The sequence below is a fragment of the Petromyzon marinus genome, chromosome 14, assembly GCF_048934315.1.
Source record: "Petromyzon marinus isolate PM22_M1 ecotype Great Lakes invasive population chromosome 14, UKy_Petmar_22M1.pri1.0, whole genome shotgun sequence".
Classification (NCBI taxonomy): Eukaryota; Metazoa; Chordata; class Hyperoartia; order Petromyzontiformes; family Petromyzontidae; genus Petromyzon; species Petromyzon marinus.
Window position 1 is genome coordinate 1,395,541 of NC_133680.1, and position 27,824 is coordinate 1,423,364.

General features: G+C 53.5%; 1 protein-coding gene across 3 annotated transcripts in view; it reads right to left on the reverse strand.

Annotated features, from left to right (window-relative positions):
* Positions 1 to 27,824, reverse strand: part of LOC116942479 (uncharacterized) — a 53,932-nt gene that overhangs the window by 21,820 nt on the left and 4,288 nt on the right. The window contains exons 2-4 of one of the 3 annotated variants that reach the window (XM_032954466.2): positions 12,532 to 12,648; positions 6,560 to 7,943; positions 2,332 to 2,611 (exon numbers count right to left, since the gene is read on the reverse strand). In XM_032954466.2, the coding sequence (XP_032810357.2) occupies positions 2,332 to 2,611; positions 6,560 to 7,943; positions 12,532 to 12,648 (1,781 nt within the window). Of the gene's footprint in view, positions 1 to 2,316; positions 2,612 to 6,559; positions 7,944 to 12,531; positions 12,649 to 27,824 lie in introns of all 3 variants that reach the window. The other 2 variants (XM_032954465.2, XM_032954464.2) reach the window with 2 other exon arrangements.

A 27,824-nucleotide genomic window follows, 5' to 3' on the forward strand; every position in this document is an offset into this window, starting at 1 on the left:
ATGATGATGGTGGTGGTGATGGTGGTGGTGGTGATGATGATGGTGGTGATGATGGTGGTGGTGATGATGATGATGGTGGTGATGATGGTGGTGGTGGTGGTGATGATGATGATTATGGTGGTGGTGGTGGTGATGGTGGTCGTGGTGATCGAGGGGGAAGCTTAGTGGGTGGGTGTCATCGCTGTTTGCTTTGGTGACGAGTGGCGTGTGACGAGTGGCGTGTGGCGAGGCGTGGGAGGTGACGATGTTACACGCAGAGCGATCATGCCAGTGAGTGTTTTATGATGATGATGCGAATGTGTGTGACGATGACAATGTGTGTGTGTGTGATAAATCTCGTGATGATGATGTGATGTGTGTGATGTAGGTGCATTCTTAACAGCACTTGCCCCAGTAGCCTGTTTAAGGCTATGCAGGTCGATGTGCGTGTCACTGGGATGTGTGTGTATCGAAAGTGTCATCATGATCGTGAGTGTTTTATGATGATGCAGATGTGTGATCATTATCGTGCACGTTGATGGATCTTCTGATGACCATGATGACAGCGATAATTAATTAGTGTCTTATGATGATTGATGCCTTGACCTCTCATAAGGTCACCTCGAGCCGACTCACACGAGGTCGACTCAACCACCAACAGACACCGCAGTATAGCAATTAAACTGCAACTTGAATCACTACCTATGAGATCTTCACTCAAAACTGCTCTAGAGGAGTTGTACACCCCTAGCTGCCACTGCTACTCAGTGGCCTAAAATATGGCTCTAGGGCTTGGTGTTATAATTTATGTATGTAGTTTATTGTTAAAAATTCGGTCACAGTCCCTATGATCACTGTTACATTGCATTTATGGCTTTTATTTTGGTGATTTCGAAAACGTTTTTTTGGTTTGGCCATGTTTTTGTTTGTTGTAGTACGGAGTTAGACTGATGGCCTTAATCTTAGTTGTCTTGTGGTTGTTGTTGTTGTTTGACTTGCATCCCACTGGGATTTTTGCACACAGCGTTGGTGTACGGTGCTATTTCAGGAATATTTTGATGGGTTTTTTTCCTGGATTTTCTGTTTGGACAATCACATAGTCACTTTAAAATGTTTTCTTGTTCATGTTTTTGTTTTTTGTTTGTTGCGGTTGCACCCGATTCAAGAGCCGAATGGCTCACAGGGCTATACCAAATAAATGGAACTATGGAACTAATTAATACAGACAGATGGACACACGACACACACACATAAAGGTCCTTCGTATAGTCTGAACAGACTGTTGGGGCAAGTGCTGTTAGCGAGCAACTATGAAGACCGGCATGGCACACGAGGGGGTGGGTGGCTAGCACCCTCGTGTTTAAACATCGCATCAGGTTCGCATTTGAGGTCGAGTCGACCTAGGGGAGGCCCAGGACCGGCTCAAATATTCGCCACTGTTATTGGTCGAGGACAGGAATCGATCCCGGGTTGTCGGATTCATAGTGCGGCGTGCCAACCACTACACTACCGCTCCCCCGACACACACAGACAGACAACAACCGCCATTCGCCACTAAGTGGCGGTGACGTCACCACGACGCTTGTGCCAGGCCATGTGCACCTTGAGGCCACGTGAAGTGTCGATGGACACACACAGACACACACAGACACATACAGACAGACACACACAGATACAGACACACACAGACAGACATACAGACAGACACACACAGACAGACAGACACACAGAGAGACATACATACAGACAGACACAGACAGACACACACAGACAGACACAGACAGACAAACACAGACAGACACACACAGACACACACAGACAGACACACACAGACGGACACACACACAGACACACAGACAGACAGACAGACACACACAGACAGACAGACAGACACACACACACACACAGACAGACAGACAGACACACACACAGACAGACACACACACAGACAGACACACACAGACACAGACACACACAGACAGACACACGACAGACACACACAGACAGACACACACAGACAGACACAGACAGACACACACAGACATACACAGACAGACAGACACACACACAGACAGACACACGACAGACACACACAGACAGACACACAGACAGACACACACAGACAGACACACACAGACACACACAGACAGACACAGACACACAGACACAGACAGACACACACAGACAGACACAGACACACGACAGACACACACAGACACACACAGACAGACAGACAGACACACACAGACAGACAGACACACGACAGACACACACAGACACACACAGACAGACACACACAGACAGACACACACAACACGGGGACACGCGCGTCGTCACCTGAGCCGCACTTGCCATTGGCTCCGGAGAGCTCGGCGGTTCGGGTTGGACCCCACACTCGGGAGATCCCGGGAGGCCCTGAGTCTCCACGCCGCTGTCCCGGTTCGAGTCCTTGTCCCGGTTCGAGTCCCCGTCCGCGTTCATCTCGGGGTCCGGCGCTCTGCCCCCAGGCCATGAACCCAGCAGCGACCGCAGCGAGGAGGCGGAGGGCGAGGAGGACGGGAGGGACGGCGACAGCAGGGAGTCGAACTCTTCAGCTCCGCACTCGCCGGTCACGCTCGCGCCGTCCTCCCTGCTGAACGGGCGCCGCTCATCGTCATCGTCACCACCACCACCACCACCGCTCCCGTCACCCCCGTCAATGCCGTCCACGCCGTCAACGCCGCCATCGTCACCCGCGGCCCCGCCACGCTGCCCGCACAGCAGCCGGCTGCCCGCGGCGCCGCGCCACGCTGCCCTCCCGTCCGGCGCGTGCTGGGCCTGCTGGGCCTGCTGGGCCTGCTGGGCCTGCTGGGCCTGCTGGGCCTGCTGGGGCTGCTGGGGCTGCTCCGGCCCGCGCAGGCAGTGGCACCACCATCGCCGCCTGTGGCCAACAGCGCCTGCGGAGCGTGCGTCCTTCATGCCCCGTCGAGGTTGACTTTAAAAATGAAGGTATAATAATAATGATGGTGATGATGATGGTGATGATGATCTCCGAGTGGTCCCGGGCTTCCCCGGCTCCTTCACCAAGCCCTCTGCACCTCGTGCCAAAGGCGGCCGCTGCGTGGAGCGTTCACTCCAAGGGCAGCGGCTGCCCCCTTTCCAAATAAATTACTCCCGGCGCTTCCCCGTCTCGTGCAGGTGAGAACCACGCTCCAGCACCCGCAAACCCCCTTCCCCCACCCCCTTCCCCCACCCACCGCCTCCCCCACCACCCCCCAGCCTCGCACGCGTGGCCGCGAAATTTGTAGTCCCGGGTTCGACTCCCGAGCCGAGCGGCGTCCCGCCGCCGCCGCCCGCGAGCGGAGCGCGGACAGCGCCCGGCCCCCCCGCACACGGGGGAGGGGGGGGGGGGTGAAGAGGCGCGCCGGCTCGGAACGCGGTCCGCTCCCCCCTCGCCGTTACCGTCGACCCCAGCCAGCCACGCCGCTCCCGTCACAACGACGCTCGACCGTCGTCGCCGCGGCTCCTGCCGCTGCTGCCGCTGCTGCCGCTGTGGGCGCGTACCGGGCGCCTCTATAAACAGGGGCCCGTGGCCGCGTGCCCGGACGGACCCGGACCTCACGAATACAGTAGCGCACACGGCAAATACAGCACCACCCCCACCGCCCGCACCGGCTCCTTTCTCTCTCTCTCTGTGCGTGCGTGTAACGTGAGATCAGCCTGTCGCACGCACGCGCCCAGCCCCGCGGGTCTGACCCCCCCCCTTCCCCTGCCTCCCCCGCGCTCACTCACCTGGGCGGACAGGTGAGGGCAGTGACCGTGAGTGGAGGATCGCCCCTCCTCCAACCCCCATGTCCTCCCCCCCACGCCACAAACCCCTCCCCACCCGCCACGTGCTCGAGGCACGGCCAATTTTTTTTTTTTACAAAATCACGATCGTGCAGAGCAGAGGTCGAATGGCCCAAGACGCCAAACGGCCAGCAACAGGCAGCACGATTGAATTAATCGTGGGTGTCATGACCGGTGTCGTGGCCAAAGGGCCGTCCATAAATGACGTCACGCGATTTTGGACGATTTTTGACCCCCCCCCCCTCCATCGTCACATGGCGTCACAAAAAGTCAGACCCCCCCTCAAATATGACGTCACAAAGCTCTGAACCCCCCCCCCCCAAAAAAAAACATGCTTTAAATCGCTTTAAACTATTGTCATTGTAGTGCGTATTTAATGTGGCGATGCACTCTGATGTTGTAGGGGAAAACATTTATATAAAAAAGTATATTTAATTAAGTAGAACGTGCCGTCTATATTTATTTAAAGTTGCACATTTTGATGTAACGTCACATTTCTCAAACCCCCCCCTCATCCACACATCGTCACAAATGTCTGACCCCCCCCCCCCCAGGTGCGTGACGTCATTTAGGGACGGCCCCTAAGTGGCACCCTAGCCGTCATGCCCCCATTTAGGGGCTCTGCTGCCGGTGTCGTCCAATCAAGAGGGAGGGGGGGTAGCCAGCACCACGCCCAGCCACTCAGTGGCGGTGACGCCTTAGCACAGCACTCGTGCCAGGCTAGGTGCACTTTGAGGTTACCTCGTGAAGTGAGGAACGCTTGCTGCTGGCAAGAGGTTATGTATGGGATGTTGCGGGTGGAGACGACTGACAGATGGACGCACACACGGACAAACTCGCACAGCCCAAAAGACTCGCCACTTCTCACGTGACGTGTCTCACGTGACGTGTCTCACGTGAATCTGGGACATTCCTCGAGTCGCCGTTTCTTGAGTCGAGAAAGGTTTTTTTTTTATCGTGAGAACTTGGGAGGGAAAAAAAAACGAGGACGGGAGGAGGGAATTCCAGAGTAGCGCGGTGCGAAGGGAAGAAGCGGTAAGGGAAGTGAGGTGACCTGCAGTGCGGTGGGAGTGGGTGGATGATTGGGTGAGTGAGGGAGCGTTGTTCTGACCTGCAGTGCGGTGAGTGGCTGAGTGAGTGAGTGCGTCAGTGGGCGAGACGGTGAATTCGGGAATTCGGCGTGCTGTTGCGACCTGAAGCGTGACGAGTGAGTGGGTGAGCGGGTGGCTGAGTGAGCGCTAAACAAGCCCAGTGCGCTACGTCGATCACAGTGGCTCGCAGCAGACCTCACACACGCAACACTAATTCAGCGCCGCTGTGGAGGACTACGCTTGCAACGCCTCCAGCACAGATCTGGCCATCAGCGTAATAAACATGAACACGCAGTGGATTTTTACGCGACCCACGAGGAGCACGGCCTTCTCTGAGTGCGTCGTTTACGCAGCAACTGTAATCCAACACACGGAGCCAAGCTCGCTGGAACCACTGGCGGAGCCAGTGGGGGTGGCACGTGCCCCCCAATGATCCGATCGAAATCCCTAATTTCGATCGGATCAATGGAGTTCATTAGTAATAAATCGGCATTTTAGCGACCCCCACTGCCACTATGTAGCATATTATTATGTGCCAGGGACTCTATGAAATGGTAGGACAATAGTCCATAATTTGCAATAAGTAACGGAAAAGCAGTTATAAGTGACTCATAGAATTGTGCGCAGTTGCGTATACAACTGTACACGACTTCCCTGAAGGCAAACACCTTCAGTGAGCGCGATGCCGATCACACAACGCGGTTCGAATTCGACCCTCAATCGATGGCTGTGCCATCGACGCACACGCGTTGAATAAAAAGTAAGGGACAAGTCCTTACTTACTAACAACTCCTTACTTACTAACAAGTCCTTACTTACTGACAACTCCTTACTAACAACTCCTTACTTACTAACAAGTCCTTACTAACAACTCCTTACTAACAAGTCCTTACTTACTAACAACTCCTTACTAACAAGTCCTTACTTACTAACAACTCCTTACTAACAAGTCCTTACTTACTAACAAGTCCTTACTTGCTAACAACTCCTTGCTTACTAACAACTCCTTACTAACAACTCCTTACTAACAAGTCCTTACTTACTAACAACTCCTCTATCATTTTTCATTGCTGGAGGGGATGCCCCCCTACCTGAAAATCCTGTCTCCGCCATTGGCTGGAACCACTGCTGGTGAGCTGCCAGAAGTTCATAGGCGAAGACTCTCGATGAAGATACGGGGTCCAAGTTCGACACACAATTAAATAATGCCACATAATTTATTACCATGATGATGATGAGACACTGAATGTTGAAACCGATCCAGAGTTTGCTCTCATTGAATCAACGTTGCTAACATTGCACAATCCCAGTAGGCCTTGCGTCTCACGGCATGCATATTTGATGATTACGGCGACTGGGGCTGATGATTATGATGATGATGAGTACAACAATGATGATTACTACGATAGATGATCACGATGATGATTACTACGATAGATGATCACGATGATGTCCCAACTACGATAGATGATCACGATGATGATTACTATGATAGATGATCACGATGATGTCCCAACTACGATAGATGATCACGATGATGATTACTACGATAGATGATCACGATGATGTCCCAACTACGATAGATGATCACGATGATGTTCCAACTACCGGGGGGCACCGGCTAGCTCAGCAGCCGGGGAGTGGCGGGGGGGGGGTCTCACCTATCAGGGGCGTCTTTCGCGCGGGGGTTCTCTGCGGGGATCCCACCGTGCACCTCCTCGGCTTCCGCCTGCTCAGGGATTCCGGCCGGACGGGTCCACAGCCAGCTGAACTTGTTAGGGGCAGCCGCGGCCTCCGTGGGCCGTGCGGCGCCATCCTCCGGCGCGGTCGCCGGGCCCGGCGTCGCCGTCGCTCGAGTCTTGGGGATCAGGACGTCCGGCTTGCCCGCCGGGCCGGGCTCCGGCGTGGCCTGTGTCGGGGTCGGGGGAGGGACCCCTCTGCCTGCTGCGAGAGCCCTGGGGGTCTCGGCAATGTTCGGCCTAAACATCTTGGGCGTCTCGATCTTTCCCGGAGCTGTGGGCGACAGGACGTCTGTCTTGCTCGGTCTAAACGCTTTAGGAGTCTCAATCTTTCCGGGTTCTAAGCCACTCGTGGTCTCAGCTTTACCTGGTCCGAATACTTTGGGCAACTCAATCTTACCCGGACCTGGGTCGCCAGAGGTCGCATTCTTGCATGGTTCAAATACCTTGGGCAACTCAATCTTTCCTGGCTCTTTGTCACTAGGGGTCTCAATGTGGCCAGGTCTGAACACGTGCGGAGTCTCAATCTCCACTGGCTTTGGGTCTCTTGAGGTCTCAGACTTGTTCAGTTCAAAAACCTTGGGCAACTCAATCTTTCCTGGTCCTGAGTCCCTTGGGGTCTTATTCTTGCCCACCTGAAAGACTTTGGGCAACTCAACCTTACCGGGACCTGGCTCTCTGGAGGTCTCAGTCTTGCCCGGCTCAAAAACCTTGGGCAACTCAATCTTGGCCCGCGAGATCTCAGTCTTGTCTGGCTTGGGGGCCCTGGGAGTCACGGCCTTTTGCAGGCCGGGTGAGCCAGGCCCGCCGGCGCCGCCGGCCGGGTCCTTGCCGAGACTGGCGGCGGGCTTGGGTTTGAGCGGCGTGCGTGGAGCAAGGGCGCTCATCTCAGAGTCCGCGTGGCGCGGAGTGCCCGTGGTCTTCAGGCCTAGCGCCACATTCCCGCCGGCGACCGTACCACGCGGCGAGGGCCTCGCGACCGTGGGCCGAGTCTCCTCCGTGGGGGCCCTGGAGTGCTGGGCTGGCGGCTGGGGTCCCCGTAACACCAGGAACCTGTGATCCGTGGTGGCGGCGGCGACGTGTGGCCACAAACTGGACGCGGGTGATGGGCTGAGTCCGTTAGGTCTAACCGACGGGGTCGAAGGGGTCGAAGGGGTCTTGGGGTACCGTAGCTCCACGGGCTTCAGGTTGTTCGCAGCAGAGAGGAGCGTGGGGGAGTGAACTACGGGGGTCGGGGTCGAGGTCGGGGTTCGGGTCGTGGTCAGCGGGGTGCGTGGACTCGGCGAACCCGTGGGCCTCACCGGAGCTGTGGAGAAAATCGACGTTCAAAATAAGCAATTAATTTGTACCGTCCTTTGTCATTTGACCACTGGATTAAAATAGTTTTACTGGGGGTTATGAATAGAGGTCAATGTTACAATTCGTGTTGGCATTACGGAGGTCATGGTCTAGACTGAATGTTAAGGTTAAGGCTATAATTGGGGCTAGTCCTATGGCTAGGGTTAATGTTAGATCTAGGAGTCAGTGCTAAAGGCTCTGTTAGGGTTTGAGTTCCTACTATGTTTACGGTGTAAGCCCTGGGTTAGGTTTACGACGGGGCCTAGGGTTGTGATTTGAGCGAGGGTTGGGGCAAGTGCTTGGGTTGAGGCGAGGGCCACCGTTAGAGCTGGCGTGAGGCTGGGCCTAGGGGCCATGGCTTGGTTCGTGTCTCGGGGGCTATGGCCGGGCTGAGGTTTATCGTTGCGAGTTCGATCTCGGGCAATTCTCAGGGATTGTTTTTTCTGGTGTTGACCATGGCGACGATTCGAACACGGGTCTCATGGGTCCGTAGCGCAGCGCGCTAACCGCTGCGCCACGGCTCCCCACAAAGACGAAGATCTCCTTGCACGTGTAGCCTTAACAGACTGTTCGGGCAAGTGCTGTTACCGAGTGGCACTTATGAAAGGCGGCACGGCACACGACGTGGGTGGGAGGCCAACAGCACACCCGGCCACCTTTGTCTCCCTCGTGGCGATGATTTACACACTGCACCAGGTCTTATTTGAAGCCGAGTTGACCTAGGCGAGGCCCAGGAGCGGTTCACAATCACCACTGGTGTTGACCGTTGGCACGATTCGACGAACTTGGGTCGCCTGATTCGTAGCGCAAGCGCAATAACCACAACCCGCAATAACCATGACCCGAACCCCGACCTCATCAACACACACACATGCTCTCATCAACACACACACACATGCTCTCATCAACACACACACACACATGCTCTCATCAACACACACATGCTCTCATCAACACATACACACACACATGCTCTCATCAACACACACGCACACGCTCATCGACACGCACATGCTCATCGATACACACACAGGCTCATCGACACACACACAGGCTCATCGACACACACACAGGCTCATCGACACACAAACGCTCATCGACACACACACGCACACGCTCATCAACACACACACACGCTCATCGACGCACAAACGCTCATCGACACACACACAGGCTCACCGACACACAAAAATGCTCATCGACACACACACAGGCTCATCGACACACACACGCACAGGCTCATCGACAAACGCTCATCAACACACACACAGGCTCATCGACACACACGCACATTGACACACACACAGGCTCATCGACACACACACAGGCTCATCGACACACACACACACACAGGCTCATCGACAAACGCTCATCGACACACACACAGGCTCATCGACACACACGCACATCGACACACACACAGGCTCATCGACACACAAACGCTCATCGACACACACACGCACAGGCTCATCGACACACACACAGGCTCATCGACACACAAACGCTTATTGACACACACAGGCTCATCGACACACAAACGCTTATCGACACACACGCACACGTTCATCGACACACACACAGGCTCATCGACACACAAACGCTTATCGACGCACACGTTCATCGACACACACACAGGCTCATCGACACACACACGCGCGCGCAACATGTACGACATTTGAACATGCACAGCAGCAGGGTTGAGGCAAGACCGCCCAGACGCTGTCAGTGCTGCCCAACACTGCCCCCTGGCGTCTCTCAGAAAGCCGTGAACAGAGAGACCCACGGTGACAATCTCAACGTGACAATCTCAACGTGACAATCTCAACGTGACAATCTCAATGTAACAATCTCAACGTAACAATCTCAACGTGACAATCTCAACGTGACAATCTCAACGTAACAATCTCAACGTAACAATTTCAACGTAACAGATGTTAATCTGATGATGATGATTACACGAAGCGTGATTGAAAGATCCGTGGCCTGGCAGGAGGAGGAGTAATACCGCAGCGATGAGAGAGGCTGAGAGTTAGGGAGTGGGTCTAGGGTGGAGTCTATGGAGACTGGGTTGGAGTTATGGTTACGGTGATATTTAGATCTAGGGGTCAAGGCGATGGCTATGGGTTAAGGGTGTGGGTCAAGGCTAGGGGCTACGGGTTAAGACTAGGGCTGTGGGATTAAGGCTAAGGCTATGGCTTAATACAATGTGTCAAGGCTATGGTGATATGTCATTGGCTACCGGTCAAATTCCGAGTGTATTTTAAGATATTGCTATTAACCTATAAGGATTTCAAAGGGCTCACCCCACATTACTTTCAGGAACTAATACATTTATAAATCCATCAACGTCCTTAATATCTTCTGATCTACAACTGCTCAGCACTCCCAGAGTCTAGCTCGCGCTCTTTTGGCGATCGGGCTTTTGTCCGTGTGGCACCCATAAGCTATGGAACGCCTTGGCACTTGAAATCAGGCAGAGTCGGAAGATATATTGAAGTCTGCTTTGAAAACCCATCTCTGTAAACCGGCCTTCCCTCTCTAGTTTGATCGGTGGCCCTGGCTCTGTTTTTGTTTCCTGCTGTTCATGTATTGTGCATTGGGATCCTAGGATGGAATGCGCAATTATACATTTGAATTATTATTTGTTATTATTATTATGGGTCAAGGCTAGGACTCAGTTTCGCGAAGAAACTCTTAGTTTGCATTTAGGGCCACGGGGCCCTGCTCCCGGCTCGCTGTCAACCGCTTCGCCTCCGTTCACAACATTCGGCACTTCTGAAACCCGTCGCGGCAAACCGAGAAGGGCGCCGGGGGGAGGAAGCGTTGCACGGCGCGCGCTGCCGTGCAGGGCCTGGTCCGTTAATCAGAGCCCAAGACCTCCACACGGAGGTAGCGCAGAACCTGCTGAACCGTGGAGACGCGGAGCACAGGGTCCACAGATGAGTCACGGGGTCGCGGGATCAACGCGGCTTGCGCAAGCGGCTTGTACATGCACACAAAGGCAAAGACTCCCCGTGTAGCCTCAACAGATTGTTGGGGCCGGCGGTGTTTGTGAGCACCTATGAAGGCCGGCACGGCACAAAAGGGGGTGAGTGGCCAGCATCACACCCGGCCGCCTTTGTCTCCCTAGTGGCAATGTTTTACACGTCGCAGCAGTTGCTCATTTGAGGCTGACCGAAGGGAGGCCCGAGATTGGTTTACCCAACCCCACCAGGCACTGTACTCATTTGAGGCACACAATCTCACGCACGCGTGTGGGTACAGTCGAGACGACACAGACAAAAGCGACGAAGACTTACAAAGGACTGTCCGGGGGCAAGTGTTGTTAGCGAGCACCTATTTAGGCGGTCACGGGGTGGTGCGGCCATTTGTGGCCATGCAAGCCAAAAAAATGGATCACACCGCAAACCACTGTGGTCTGTGCTCCTTCCATGGAGGAGAATGAGCAGCAAAACGACACCAACTCTCTCTCTCTCTGAAGCCCTCTCATCATGGCCAGCAGACATTGGCACTTAGCTCCTGAACATATTGCCATCAAATGCCAGAATAGAAACGCCTGGCCGCCATTGTCTCCCCGGTGCTGATGTTTACACTCCGAGATTAGTATTCAAGTATTTGGTTATGGCTGAGTTGACCTAGATGGGAGGCCCAGGACTGGTTCAGACGGCCACTCCGTCACCGGTGTTGGCCGTAGCCAGAGATTGAACCCAGGTCCATGGATTCACGTTGCAGTTTGCGAACCACTGCGTCACCGCTCTCGACACACGCTCTCACACACACCGGCATAAACAGGTCTAGAAACTCGAGTCGACCTAGAGGAGGCTCAGAAGCGGTTCAGATCATCGTTGCTGGTGTTAGTGGCTGTGCGTGGGAATCGAACTCAGGTCGCTGGGGTTCGTAGCATACCTAAACACACACACACAGTATCATTGGTCTTTGCCAAACATCCCAATGTAGCAGAACCTTCCTGCAAAAGGAGTCTTGGCACTCTGTGTGACTTTCTTGGCTAAATGAGTAATTATCAAATCCCGGCGTCCCTCGATTTACGAACGTTCGGTTTACGGAATTTCCCATTAACCCAATTGACAAATTCCGGACGCTTATCGATGAGAGAAATCGAATTTCTGCGTTAATCATAAGTCACTCCCGGCCACGCGCCGTGAAATCATCAAACACGAAGCCACGCGGGAGGTTGCGTCGTCATCCATCCACGACAGCGTCACGGTGTCCCTGCAGTGACGGCACCAACGCCTCCCTCGGCGGCACCACCCCTCACCCCTCCCCCCGTCATCACAACATGCAGCAGATATTTCGGTGAGTTTCCTGGAAAGGTTAATTAGCAGTAGAGTTGGAATGACTGTTCGAATCACAATCCCTCATATTTTAGTATTAAATTAGTGGGAAAAGCCATTCCCATGTACGACATTTCGTTTTAGGCACGGTCTTTTTGAAGAAACGCATCCCTTTGGTAAAATCGAGGAATCCCTGCAGAGCACACAAACACACACACAAAACCAACACCCCCCCCACGCCACCCGCACCGCTCATCCCCTCACCTCGGAGGGGACGGGGTCCCCCTGGGGTCCCGCTGGGCCCCACGACGCTCGAGAACTTGAGGTGGGGTCCCAGGGCAGCGGAGTGATATGGACGCGGAGTTGGGTTCTGGGATCCGACTGTGAAAAAACAAACACACAACAACAAAAAGACAAAGATCCTCCGTGTAGCCTTAACAGACTGTAGGGGCAAGTGCTGTTAGCGAGCACCTATGAAGGCCGGCACGGCCCACGAGGGGGTGGGTGGCCAACACCATGCCCGGCCACCTTTGTCTCCCAAGTGGCGATGTTAACACCGCACCAGTTACTCATTTGAGGCTGAGTCAACCTAGGGGAGGCCCAGGACGGATTCAGATAATCGTCACTGGTGCTGGCCGTGAGCGGGAATCGAATTTGAGTCATAGTGCAGCGCGCTAACCGCTACACTACCGCTCCCCCTACATCAAACACACACACACGAGGACATGTGTTTTTTTACACATCCCATCAGCCACGCCGTTTTCTTGGCGTCCATCCTTTCAGGAGGCACGACGATTCATGCGCGATTCAACGCAAACAAAACCCTGGACTGGTTTTGACATTCAGCGGCTCATCCGCAGGCTCGGCTTTGCTGGTGAAACTGCTCGATGTTTTTAGTCAAGCACCCTCCCTGTTAGATATTGGTCCCAGCTCGACGCTAAACTATAAAATATACAGCACAAGACTATTATAGACTACTTGCCTTCACAATCGTTACACAATCATAAGCATCGTTATGGTTAAGTATAAGCAGCAATTACATGTATTAGATGTATGTATTGATACAGATGACAGTGAGAACATTTACAATGGAAAACTTGATTACTTGTTGTCTTTACAACCTAGAGTTTCTAGATGTATATTATTTAACGGTGTCCACGATTTAAAATAGATATTAGCAGAGGCAGCCGCTGCTGGTACCCGGGAGAAGTTGTGTGTGGTGGCACGGGGAGCGGTGTCGCAGCAGCTAGCGCATTGCGCTACAAAACACAGCTACCGGGGTTCGATTCCCGCTCACAGCCAACACCAGCGACGATTATATGAACTGGTGCTGTGCCTCAATAAGGTCAACTCAGCCTCAAATAAGTACTTGGTGCGGCGTCTAAACATCGCTACTGGGAAGACAAAGACGACCGTGCGTGATGGTGCTGGCCACCCACCCCCTCGTGTGACGTGCTAGCCTTCATAGGTGCTACTTGCGAACAGCGCTTGCCCTGAGAGTCTGTTTAGGCTTTACACGGGATCTCTGTTGTTGTTGGCACGAGCTATAAACACATGCGAGGCCATGTACGCCAGCACTGTCGCTCTTATATAAACTTTTTTTTTTAACTATATAGGTGTAGCCCACTGAGCTATGGGGATCTTTTGCAGAAGCGACGTCACAAATGACAGCTCAACGGAGTGGCTTACCACGTGGAAATTTATAGCAGCCAAATATTCTAAACGCGTGACGTCGATTTTAAATGTGGAGGGGAAAAACCGGAGGACCCGGATAAAAATCCCCGCCACCACGCGGAGAGAGACACGCAAACTCAAAATATACAACAGGCATCGGGATCGAAACCACGACCTCCCGTGTTCCAGACAAGGTAGTTAAAATCTCACCACCGTAATGTTCTGTGATAGCGCGCGATGGCAGCGAGGTGGTACATGGATATAAATGCCAATCAATGTCGAGGTTTGCTGCTGACCACGACGAGAGGCCTTCACGAGAGGGAGAAAGAACGGGAGTTATTTGTGTAGTTGCGCTATTCCTCCTCCTCCTCCATTGAGGGGGCGTTGGCTACAGGAGAATTACCACCGCCGGCCACCAACACACACACATTTCACCAAACCTGTATATCACACCGCGTGTCAGGAATGTGGACAAGCTCTACGCAGCTTGCGGGCCAAGATGCCAATGGGGACCATAGCCCCCCGCCTCCCTCCCACCGTGCATTTCACATCGTCTGCGGTGCGAGCGTCGCGCTCTCCGTCCACGGCTGAACGCGGTGACCGTGAACTCTGTCCACTTCGTCGTCCACGCCACCGCCCTGTGACGAGGTGACCGCGACAGCTGCCGTGAGGACGGTGGCCTCGTGTGCAGGGGCCGCGTCGCCATCACGGGCCGACACGTGGGCCGAAGGAAGCGTCGTTGCGACCAATACCTCCAGAAAACAAATCGGCACTGATAAGGCCTCGAGGCCTCGGCGACCCGCCCCTACCGGCCCAGCCAGGTTCAACTTTGACCCGACAGCGTTGTTGCACGTCCACTTGGTAGCCCTCACGTCCACTTGGTAGTCCTCACGTCCACTTGGTAGCCCTCACGTCCACTTGGTAGTCCTCACGTCCACTTGGAAGCCTTAACGTCCACTTGGTAGTCCTCACATCCACTTGGTAGCCCTCACGTCTACTTGGTAGTCCTCACGTCCACTTGGAAGCCTTAACGTCCACTTGGTAGCCCTCACGTCCACTTGGTAGTCCTCACGTCCACTTGGTAGTCCTCACGTCCACTTGGTAGTCCTCACGTCCACTTGGTAGCCCTCACGTCCACTTGGTAGTCCTCACGTCTACTTGGTAGCCCTCACGTCCACTTGGTAGCCCTCACGTCCACTTGGTAGCCCTCACGTCCACTTGGTAGCCCTCACGTCCACTTGGTAGTCCTCACGTCCACTTGGTAGCCCTCACGTCCACTTGGTAGCCCTCACGTCCACTTGGTAGCCCTCACGTCCACTTGGTAGCCCTCACGTCCACTTGGTAGCCCTCACGTCCACTTGGTAGTCCTCACGTCCACTTGGTAGCCTTCACGTCTACTTGGTAGTCCTCACGTCCACTTGGTAGTCCTCACGTCCACTTGGTAGCCCTCACGTCCACTTGGTAGCCCTCACGTCCACTTGGAAGCCTTCACATCCACTTGGACGAGGTCTAACCCCGAATGGCTCCATGTCCGAGCGTGCTCCTTTGCTTTGGCTGCCACTCGGTGACAAGTCTCGACCTCCAGGCCGTCATCCCTTCTGACGACGTGTGTCCTGACCCCGGCAATTAACTGCGAAAATTGTGATCATAACGGCAAGCGTCGCAGCAATCACAGAGACACGCTTAGGAGCTGTAACTCCTGAAGCCGGGCACTCACCTTGCAGGAAAGAGGCAGTGAATGTCAGTGAGCTCCCCAAGTGTGATTACAATCAAGGAGCCGCGCTCAGAGAAGTGAGAGCTCCTCGCATGAGAGACCAAGGCGGTTGTGGAGGGGGGTGGGGCGGGGAGTGGAAGTACACTTCCTCTGCACGCACAGAGAAATGGGGAAGAGTGTGGGGGTAGGAGGCGGTGTAGGGGTAGAGAAGAGGGTGGGGGGGGGGGGCTTGCTCCACCGTCGGGTGACAAGGGCATGGGGTCCGGTGGTGGGAAGGGGCGGGGGCAGATAAGGGAGAAGCACAGAGACACGGGGAGACACGGGGAGACAGAGAGGAGAGACAGAGAGATAGGAGGAGCGGAGACACTGAGACAGGTGGGACAGACGTCACCGTCCGGCGAAGGCCACGGGGAGAGATGGGGAGACACGTGGACAAACACTGGGACACGCGGGAGACACAGCAAGAGAAGGAGACAGTGGCTGCTGCTGCGGTAACAGAGGCAGCAGCAAGAGTCGTACGTATACGTGTGTTGAACTTCTTTCGCACCGTACATAGCCAACCGTGCTCATTAATCGGAGGTGCGGGGAAAGGACAGCAAACTAACACACAAAATAAATGTAACGTGGCATCGTGAGTCCGTCTTGTCGGGTGCATTTAGTAAGCCCTTAGCGGACCCTATAACTGTCAACACAAATATCCCCTACTCATGGGTTACTCATCAGATAAATAACCCCCGTGTATTTAAGCACGCCGGACTGCTGATGAGACCCATGAATGTCGACGTACGCCTCGAATTCTGACTGCTCGACATGCTGCTGATGATGAATGATTTGTACTGGTCTCCAAAGCCAATAGTCAGATGGACTCAATTATAAAAGTGTCTGTGTGTGGAGACAGCAGGGAGTTCTGCCCATACATGGCATTAACCGTCGTGTTCCACGACAACGCTTAACGAGTTGGTCCTCTCACTCTCTCCTGTGCTGCTCCCAATGTCTAAAACTTCCTCCACCCAGCCACGCCCAAGTAAAACACGGAAGGTTGGGCCAGCGATGGGCCAGCGGTTCCAACCACATACCCAACGTTGGCCAAACGTTGAAATGTTCACGTTGGCTCTGCCTATGACTGACTGCCTCTCTCGCTGTCGACGAAACGAGTGTTATTCCGTAGGCCACCCTGCCTCTTGTTGCCGTGTGCTCTCTTTGGTTGTACACCAGTTTCATAGGCACGCAAGGTAAATACTCCTCATGTCATCATCCCTCTCCGCAACACTCACCATGGTGAGGTTGTGTGTGTGTGGTGAGGTTGTGTGTGTGTGGTGAGGTTGTCTGTGTGTGGTGAGGTTGTCTGTGTGGTGAGGTTGTCTGTGTGTGGTGAGGTTGTCTGTGTGTGGTGAGGTTGTCTGTGTGGTGAGGTTGTCTGTGTGTGGTGAGATTGTGTGTGGTGAGGTTGTGTGTGGTGAGGTTGTGTGGTGAGGTTGTGTGTGTGGTGAGGTTGTCTGTGTGTGGTGAGATTGTGTGTGGTGAGGTTGTGTGTGGTGAGGTTGTGTGTGTGGTGAGGTTGTGTGTGTGGTGAGGCTGTGTGTGGTGAGGTTGTGTGTGTGGTGAGGCTGTGTGTGGTGAGGTTGTGTGTGGTGAGGTTGTGTGTAGTGGGGTTGTGTGTGTGGTGAGATTGTGTGTGGTGAGGTTGTGTGTGGTGAGGCTGTGTGTGTGGTGAGGCTGTGTGTGGTGAGGTTGTGTGTGTGGTGAGGTTGTGTGTGGTGGGGTTGTGTGTGTGGTGAGGTTGTGTGTGTGTGGTGAGATTGTGTGTGGTGAGGTTGTGTGTGTGTGGTGAGATTGTGTGTGGTGAGGTTGTGTGTGGTGAGGTTGTGTGTGTGGTGAGGTTGTGTGTGGTGGGGTTGTGTGTGTGGTGAGGTTGTGTGTGTGTGGTGAGGTTGTGTGTAGTGGGGTTGTGTGTGTGTGGTGAGATTGTGTGTGGTGAGGTTGTGTGTGGTGAGGTTGTGTGTGTGGTGAGGTTGTGTGTGGTGAAGTTGTGTGTGTGGTGAGGTTGTGTGTGTGGTGAGGTTGTGTGTAGTGGGGTTGTGTGATGAGGTTGTGTGTGTGGTGAGGTTGTGTGGTGAGGTTGTGTGTAGTGGGGTTGTGTGTGTGTGGTGAGATTGTGTGTGGTGAGGTTGTGTGTGGTGAGGTTGTGTGTGTGGTGAGGTTGTGTGTAGTGGGGTTGTGTGTGTGTGGTGAGATTGTGTGTGGTGAGGTTGTGTGTGGTGAGGTTGTGTGTGTTCAAGTAGAATGATCACCACGCGTCGAGTCAGTTCCTCCAGAAAGGAGAAGCATGCTCACACACACAAAGACAAAGGTGCCCCGTGTAGACTTTAACAGACTATGGGGCAAGTGCTGTTACCGAGTAGCGCCTAGGAAGGCCAGCACGACACGCGACGCGGTGGGTGACTGACACCACGCCCGACCGTCTTTGTCTCCCCAGCGCTGATGTCCCGCACCTCTGACTAGCACGGTTGGCTATGTATGGTGTGAAAGAAGTTCAACATACATATGGTTATTACACACCGCATCAGGAGCTTTATTTAAGGCCGAGTCGACGCAGGGGAAGCCCATAACCGATTCAGATATTCGCTGTCACTGTTATTTGGTCGCGAGTGTGTTGGTAGCGCCGTGCAGCGCTAACCACTGCACCGCCGCTCCCCATACACAGACACATTTTTGAAAAACGCGCACATGCATACACACGCACATGCATACACGCGCACAATTTATGGCGCTGCTGCGTAGATGAACACATGGACATATAATTGCAGGGTCGTTTTTTTACTCACCGAGAGAAATGAAAGTTCCCGACGTTTCGGTCGACTGGCCTTCTTCAGGAATTACCGACGTTTGCACGGTGGTTGTGGAATCGGTTTTTTTTCGTGTGAATTTGCGCGGGTGGGCGGTTACCTCTGATGAGGAATTCACAGGAATGCACGCGATGAGTTGTCAGCGTTTGAACGTCTTTGAACGGATTGCAGGAGCAATGAGGTTGCATAGTTTGTTTATTGATTTTTTTATTGCAGTTGTCTGCCTCTTTGGAGTCTTACCCGTTTCGTTTGCACTGCCTGCCTCGTGAGTCTCTCCACTACCGACTGTGCCACTCTCTCTCCTCTTAGTGTCTCCACTACCGACTGTGCCACTCTCTCTCCTCTTAGTGTCTCCACTACCGACTGTGCCACTCTCTCTCCTCTTAGTGTCTCCACTACCGACTGTGCCATTCTCCTCTTAGTGTCTCCACTACCGACTGTGCCACTCTCTCTCCTCTTAGTGTCTCCACTACCGACTGTGCCACTCTCTCTCCTCTTAGTGTCTCCACTACCGACTGTGCCATTCTCCTCTTAGTGTCTCCACTACCGACTGTGCCACTCTCTCTCCTCTTAGTGCCACGAGTACCGACTGTATTGTGTCGGTGGAGTTCCTTGCCATTCGCTTACAAAGACAATCCGCATAGGACACCAACCAAGACCGGACGGACGATGGCGATGGCTACGGGGCACGTGGCGTGGTCCGTCATCCAGCGCTGTGGAGGCAACCGCGAAGGGTTGCTGGATCGCACTCAGATCCTGTTGTGAATCTCCATTCCTGTGTGCGTCGAGGAGCAACCGTACCATGCCTGGCTTGCCAGGAGAAGGCGGTACGGCAGAACATTGTAAACTCCCACTCGTTTCTCCAGGTGCTCCGGGTGCTCCGGCTTCCTCCCACATGTAAAACACTCACTAATTGTCCGATAATACCTTAGTATGCAGAGGACCACAGAACTTGGCCAATCGTTGGTAGCGCCGGCTCCTCGCCGCGTGGCCGCTACCTCCCCGCTCCTCGTCTGTGGTTCCTCCTCCTGGCGCCTCTGAGCTGTCTCCTCTCTCTCCGAGCCGTCCACCTTCTGTCCGAGCCGTCAACCCTTTCTCTCAGAGAGCGAGGGGGCTAACACTGCGTGGTGACGGCGCAGTATTACTGATAGACGCTGCTATGATTACTTTTTATATTTTCTGCTCTGTGCCCACGGAGGGCAGAAAACACGAGGCACGCTGTCTCGGCGGAACAAGCCGGACTGGTTTTCAGAGGCTGGTTTTATTAATGCTGGCGAACTGCTGGTCTTACAAGGAATGGATGGTTTTGACAGTCAGTGTCTCGTCAGTGGCCAGGCTAGCTTGAATCCTCGAGAGGGGCTCTCTAAGAGCTCCCTCGAGTGGACGAGGCACCTTCCGCCAGCAGTGGTGTGAGCCAGAAATTGCAGGGCAGCGCCTTCAGCCTTAATCCACTTTGAACAGAGCTCCTGAAGGTTCACGGCACAGCCTCGCTGAGTATCAACACTCGAACTTGGGCGCATCTTCCTGCTGCGACTGCTGCTGTTGTATTTGCTGTTGCTTCGTTTGCGTGTATATTGTTGCAAGTGTTGCTTCCGTCGTAGTTGCGGCTTCTGTTGTTGTTCACGGTGCTGCTGCTGCTGTTGTCGACGATGCTGACGCTGTTACTGTCGTGGTAGCGGTGGATATTCCCAGTCCCCGCTTTTGCGGATAAATGCCCCGCAATAGGAGGAATCACGCGGTGGAACGCAGGGCGAGACCGATCCACGTGGAATCCATTTCTCACGGAGCCGACCACGAGGCGCCACGGCACCAGCATCCGGAACAAAGCCTCATTGTGCCCCCCAAAGTCCCCACCACAGACCCCCCCCCCCGTGTCACCACAACACTCCCCGTGTCCCCAGGGCCTAAGCAGTGTATTTTATTTATTACCCTGCAGGAAAGCCTCACGGAGTCCCATGATCCATCTATCAGGAGGGTCCTGCCAATCGAGTCGTTTGCGGTGTGATTTGGTTTTTTTCTTCAAATGTGCCAGATTTTGACCGTGACGCTGGCTGGCACGCAGTGGCTTAACTCTTGCGAATGTCGCCATGGGATATTTTGCGTGCGCTGCGAGTGAATTAGTCGGCGCGCGGTGTATCCATGGTTCATAACCACCACGGCAGGAGAACATTTGCCCCCCGCCCCACATCCAGAATAAAAAATAGAACCACCCCTCCTCTTCTTGTTCCCTCTCTTCCTCGTCTCCCACTTATCTAAGAAACTAAATCTTGGACCCCTCTGGAGTTCTGGACCCCCCTCCCCCGCCAGGGTGGACAGGGGGCTGCGCGGACAGCACCGCGGAGCCTGCCCGCTCCGATCTCCACTCACGACGATGCCGACGGCACAGTGCGGTTGCGCAACCGTGGGGTTGCACAACCGTGGGGAACGGCCGCAACGGTGAAAATCACCGCCGTGGCCGCAAAAAAACGACCTCAGTCAGGTAGCCGGGGTGCATAGCGCGGTGCCCTCGCCACTAAACCACTGCCAAAGATCCCCGCACCCCGGTATAGCCTTAGCCGACTGTTGGGGCAAGTGCCCTTAGCGAGTAGCACTTGCTAAGTGCCCTTAGCGAGTAGCACTTACTAAGACCTGTTAGCGAGTAGCACTTACTAAGACCTGTTAGCGAGTAGCACTTACTGTTAGCGAGTGGCACTTACTAAGTGCCGTTAGCGAGTGGCACTTACTAAGACCTGTTAGCGAGTAGCAGTTACTAAGACCTGTTAGCGAGTAGCACTTACTAAGACCTGTTAGCGAGTAGCACTTACTAAGACCTGTTAGCGAGTAGCACTTACTAAGACCTGTTAGCGAGTAGCACTTACTAAGACCTGTTAGCGAGTAGCACTTACTAAGACCTGTTAGCGAGTAGCACTTACTAAGACCTGTTAGCGAGTAGCACTTACTAAGACCTGTTAGCGAGTGGCACTTACTAAGTGCCGTTAGCGAGTGGCACTTACTAAGTGCCGTTAGCGAGTGGCACTTACTAAGACCTGTTAGCGAGTAGCAGTTACTAAGTGCCGTTAGCGAGTGGCACTTACTAAGACCTGCGCGGCACACGACTGGGTGGTGTGGCCAGCACCGCCACGCGCGGCCGTCTTTGTCCAGCCAGTGATGATGTTTACACAGCCAGTGATGATGTTTACACAGCCAGTGATGATGTTTACACAAGGCACCGGGTGACTCAATTGCGTCTGATTTGACCCAGGGGGGCGCCCAGCACCGGTTCAGATATTTGGGTCTCTGGGTTCGTAGCGCGCTCACCACTGCACGACCTCACGCACACACGCTGTGCGCACACACACACACAGTACGTAATATTCAGTACATCGGCATACCTGAGATGGCTTGTAATATCTCCCGGCATATATCTGTGGCTGCGTGGCTCCAGTGCAGTCTGTGTGAAACACCGTGCATGACAGCGAGTCCCAAGGTCCGCGCACTGCCAGTTTGAGGCTACTTGTCGTATTTATATAAAGGTGTTCCCTTTATTTCTAAAAATATATATTTTTTATAGATTGATATGGATATAGGTCTTGGTTTGTGGGAAACTGTACCCATGTCCACTTCGTCAAATGCATTTTCTTAGCCGAAAGCAACCGAAACAGGAAGATTTCTCCACAACTCTGACTGTCGCCTGATGATGCTGGTTGTAGTTACTGGCGAAACGTCGAACTCGAATTGTAAACGTTGCGGGTTTACTCTCCAACACACCGGTGTTCAGCACAAATAACGAATTGGCATGTTTTGCTTACGTGAAAAACCCCTTACTAGTGGCCGTGTCGGGTGGTGGCGGGTTTAACGGCACATTTATCTAACAACAAAACCCCCTCTTATGGATGGAAATGCGTTGGTCTCTTCCAGGATCTGATTTGTTGAGAGTAAAGTAACCTTTCTTACACCTGGCTTGCTCACGTGACCTCTTGACCCCCCGGACGCTGCTATTATGCTGGCAATAAACTCTGGAACACCCGGAGTTTATTGACGTGTGTTGTAAGAGAGGCATGATGGGGGTCTGTCAATGTGCTCTTGTGAAGAAGGGCCGTTACACGAAACGTCACTTATTATATACGTTTCAAGGCTGCGGTGTTATTGACGAGTGTGTTGAGTTGTTGTTGTTGTTGTTTGTGCATCATTGTCAGATTGGTGACCCTGCTGCTGCTGCTGATTCTGGAAACCTATAATAGGTGATGTATCGGGCAAAGGTCTTTCTTCACAGCACATAGAAGTCAGAGGGGCCTCTTATCTTATTATAGAGGCCTCTCTATCTGTGCACTATGAAGAAGGGTCATTGCCTGAAACGCCGTCAGAGCACATGTTTAATGGGCCTGTAGTTCTACGAGCCAGGTTTGTCTCCCCTTCTTGAACAGAAGGGCGATCGGTTCACCGGGACGCGACCGCGACGCTCGCTGGCGAGCGGCCCTGCGGTGTGGAGCACGCCGCTCGGCTGCCACGGCTTCTGCTTCTCTGATGATGCTTACGCTTTTTGTACCACGTGGCATGCGAGCCTTTTGTCTATGTTTCAAACGGCAAATGCCAAGGTTTCTTTATTAATTTGGCAACTTCCTCCTGTTCATCTGGGAAACGGCTGGGTTCCTGGAATGTATCAGTGTTGTTTAAAATATGCGTATTTTTTCGCACGTTCATACACAACAAGACAAACATCCCCTATATAATCTTAACAGGCTTTTTGGGAATGTGTTGTTAAAATAATTATTTCGCCAGAATATTCTTTAAAAGCCTAGAGAATATAACAAAAACCTCGCAATGCATATTATCTTGCTCTGAGTGATCCGAGTACATGAGGATTGACTGTGAGAAGGGCATGAACAAGATGACTGCTGTCTTTTGGTTTCCGTTGCAGAGCAACAACGGAGTCCCTCTACTCGTGGGGAACGAGGGAGATTACATTTCATTGAATCTCACGGACGAACAACAACACTGCCAGGGATGTAATCGTCCGCGGCAAATTCCACAGGGGGTGCGTGCATCATAGGCTGCGACCGCAGTCTGGAGCTACAGACCCAGGTTGCACATTAAAATAACGAGCGAGAGATAGAGAAAGCAACCTCATGAAATGGATGTCAACGCTGTTTAAATAATGAAACAACTCCTATTGTAACGGAAGGTTCATTTGATGGTCGGGGTGGGGGGGGTGCAAAGTCAGCAAGAGAACTGAGAAAAGGTCAACTGGAACCACACGGAGGCCAGTGGAAGGGTAAAAATGCGAAATGGTGAAAGGGTAAAATAGTTATAAATGTGAAAGGCAGAGCCCTGCAATATCTGGCCATCATCACTGCTGGCGAAAGGGCCTCCACGACCTCTCGGGCGTTTGACCAAATTTTCCACACTGGCCAGGCGTCTTGTAAGAGAGGGCGTGCCACAGCGAAACTTTACCCCACCGCACGCGACCTGCTGACCTGCTGCACTGTGGCGCACGCATTCACGCCGATGCGTCGAGAGAGGCGGTGGGGATGGTTTTAGAAACTTGCGACAGTTGCTTCAACTGCCGCAGGGCCGGGGGATCGAACCGGCGACCTCTGGATTGCAAAGTCCGGGGGACTGGACCCAGGTCGCGCTTGCAATCGAGACTTCAGCCAGGGCATCTCGAGTTCTCACCTGGTACATCCAGATGACGTAAACTCAACCGAAACGAAACCGCCGATTGGCGATTCTACTGCTGCTCCAGCAGCTGCGTTGGCAGTGATGCGCAAGCACAATTAACTACAAACTCAAACACGTACCATGTCAATCGCGCTCTGTGGCATTGAAAGGCAAAATATATACTGTAATATGCAACATCTGGGGCAATGACCTTCGTCATATCAAGGGCCATTGCCCGAAACGTTGCCTATTATACTTGTTTTTCTTTTTGAGGCAACACGCGGCGCTACTGAGGAACGCGTTGAGGTTTTTATTTCGTTAAAAAAAACAGGAAAACCTAAATCAGCAACAACAAAAATCACGAGGATTCGCAAAATCACAGAGATCCCCCGTATAGCCTTAAAATACCGTTGGGGCAAGTGCTCTTCGCGAGCACCTATGAAGACCGGCATGGCACACGATAGAGTGGGAGACAAGCACCACGCCCGGCCGCCTTTGTCTCCCCAGCGACAATGTTTACACATCATACCAGGTACTAATTTAAGGCTGAGTCTACCTCGGAGAGGCCCAGGACCGGTCCAGATAATGGTCACTAGTATTCACCGTGAGCGGGAATTGAACTCGGTTATCCGGGCTCCTGGCACAGCGCGCTAACCGCTACAGCACCGTTTCCCATATGGAGACACACGCGCACCAGCACGCACAAGGCAGTGGAAACATTCCCCCCGCATCTCTACAGAACACTCAAACAGTTACCTACAGCGGAGAGAAAGAAAAAAAATCACCACCACCACATGTTTTCAAAAGAGCAGGAGGAACTTACAAAAGTCAAACTGTCAAAAGTAACCTCTGCCCTCAAAAGTGTTCGCCCGACCAGAAGTCTCACGGCAAGAGAAAGGTTAAGCGGTGGCGAACACCGCCAAAGAAGAGGGACCCAGCTTCGGCGACGAGAGACAGCCGAACCAATATCAGGATTGACACTGGCGGAGCCAGTGTGTGTGGGGGAGGGAGTGGCACGTGCCCCCCCCCCCCCCCAATGATTCGATCGAAATCCCTGATTTCGATCAGATAATTGGGGTTTATTAGTAATTAATCAGCATTTTGCGACCCCCACTGCCACTGTGTAGCATATTATTACGTGCCAGGGACTCTATGAGATGATAGGACAATTGTCTGAGTCCATAATTGGCAATAAGTAACGCCAAAGTGGTTATAAGTGACTCACAGAATTGTGCGCAGTTACGTATACAGTACACGACTTCCCTGAAGGCATTCACCTTCAGCGAGCACGATGCCGATCACACACGGTTCGAATTCAACCCTCGATCGATGGCTGTGCCATCGCCGCACCATTGCCGCACCATTGCCGCACACGCATCAACTCCTAGAATTTTTCATTGCTGGAGGGGTTGACCCCCCTACCTGAGAATCCTGGCTCCGCTATTGAGATTGACATTTCCCCGGGGAGACAAAGGCGGCCCGGCGTGGCGGTGCTGGTCACGTCACCCATGCCGTGTTCGCACACAGCACGCGCCCCCCACGAGCCCGCGTCAAGGCGACAGGCGGTGGAGCACGTGGGGTGGTAGTCTCTTTGTGCACAGTGCTGCATTGTGTGCGTGTGTGTTTAGACTTCGCGTGACCGTGGGAGGGTGAGGGTGTGTGTATGTGCGCTCGGTACTTTTACAATTCAACAGACACGCACCCACACACACACCTTATCATCGTCACTATCACCACCACACTGATTCCATTGAGACGATATCGCCTCCGGGCAGATCCCACGGGAACCAGGGCCGGTACTTGGGGAGGGGTGCCGAGGGTGGCCCCTGGACCACCAATTTTGCGGTAAATCCTCGCTTAACGCGTTTTTCACACAACGCGCTGTCGCTATTACGCGGTTCTTCGATTCGGGAACACTTTTCACGCAAGGCGGAACTCGCTCGTGATAACGCGGGTTCTGAGCGGGGCTGGGCAGTACGGTACGCGGAATGGTAGAGTATCGCATCGTACCCTTATCTCAGTTCTCTTATTCAGCATTGTATCTCGGTTAAAAGCGTAACTTTTTCAGGAACGCATCTACCGCGTTAAACGAGGAATTGCTGTATTCTATTGGCGCGTGTTCACCCAGAAAGGCCTCCCTGAGTCTCAAGACTCTTCTGCAGGAGGCTCCCGCCAAGTTTCCCAGTCTGGTGCGAGAACCGCATCTGTGCGTGTATGTAATCCCAATTGGGCAAACTGCAGGCAATTTCTCAGCAGTTGCGGGTGTTTTGAACCAATACAGTTCCAGTCACATTGCGTGGCGGGTTTCGTTTTAAGCATTGTGAGGAAATCGGAGAACTCCGAGGAAAGCCGTGCAGAACATCGGGAGAACGCACAAACTCCATCCATCCAGAGAGGCGCCCGCCTCGGGGATCGAACCTATGTCCCGTTCTTCTGGGACGCACGAGGGTGAACCACTGCCCAGCCACCCTGCCCTCTCTGAGTGCGGTATCTAGCCATGTGCGCGATGCGGTGACCGATCGGAGGCGCGAGTTCGCAGCAGACTTGTCGCAGGCGTTCGCGATTCGAGCGCAGGCGGCCGCCCTGGTTAATACTTAATGGGATTGTTAACCAAATTATATTTTTAACGCTCGCTCAGAGTGAACGTTCACAAAAAAATTCAAGAGATCCTGCGTGACGCTACTGGAGGGTTGGGGGCGGTAAGCCCGCGCGTGTCGGCGTAACGGTCTAACTTGAGCTAAATTCGAGAGAACTGGAACATCGCTGCATTGGGCAAAACCCACGTGGCGAATGGACCGCGGGCTGCGTCTGTGGAAGACGGCGCGCGCCACGACCAATGCACTGTACTCACGATGTGGTCTCGTGAAAGTAACGGGCTAAGCACGACGATGGTGTTACTCCTACTGTAGAAGGATCCGGTCTCGAGGTGGGAGAGATTTGTGGTTTCCTTAGACCCTCAGAGTAGAGTTTTTAAATTGAATACGTATTTTTTTATTGAAAACTATTTTTTTTAGAACTTATTTTTTGCTGCGTTTAGTTTGCTTTCCTTACCCCGCACCTCCTATGAGCACGGTTGGCTACGTACGGTGCGAAAGACGTTCAACACACACACAACAACAACAACCGCCATTCGCCACTAAGTGGCGGTGACGTCACCACGACGCTTGTGCCAGGCCATGTGCACCTTGAGGCCACGTGAAGTGTCGAACGCCCGCGGGCAGGAGGTCACGGGGCAGACCCAGGTGCCACGGGTCGACTGACTGAGATGACTGGCTGATGCACCACCTGTGCCCCCTACTGTGCCAACCTGCTGTGCTTTAGCCACCCGGCGCTCCACTCGTTGTTGTGAGCATCGCTCCTCCGCCCTCCGTTGTTGTTGGAGGGCGACTACCTCCAACTGCCCAGTAGCGTCCTTCACGAGCCTCCTCCACAGAAGCCGATCTTGACACCACTGGTACCAGTCATTGGCAAGTCCACTCAGCTCCACGTCCTCCTGTACCACATCACTCCATCTCTTCTCTAGCCCGTGCCGCACCCGTTTAGCCCCCTCGATCCGGCCAAACAAAAGCTGTTTCGGCATGCGGTGGCTGGGCATGCGGGCTACATGACCCAGCCAACGCAGCCTTGCCTGCCGGAGGTGCTCACCGATGGGACTTTGCCCAGATCTTTCAAATATTTGTGAGCTC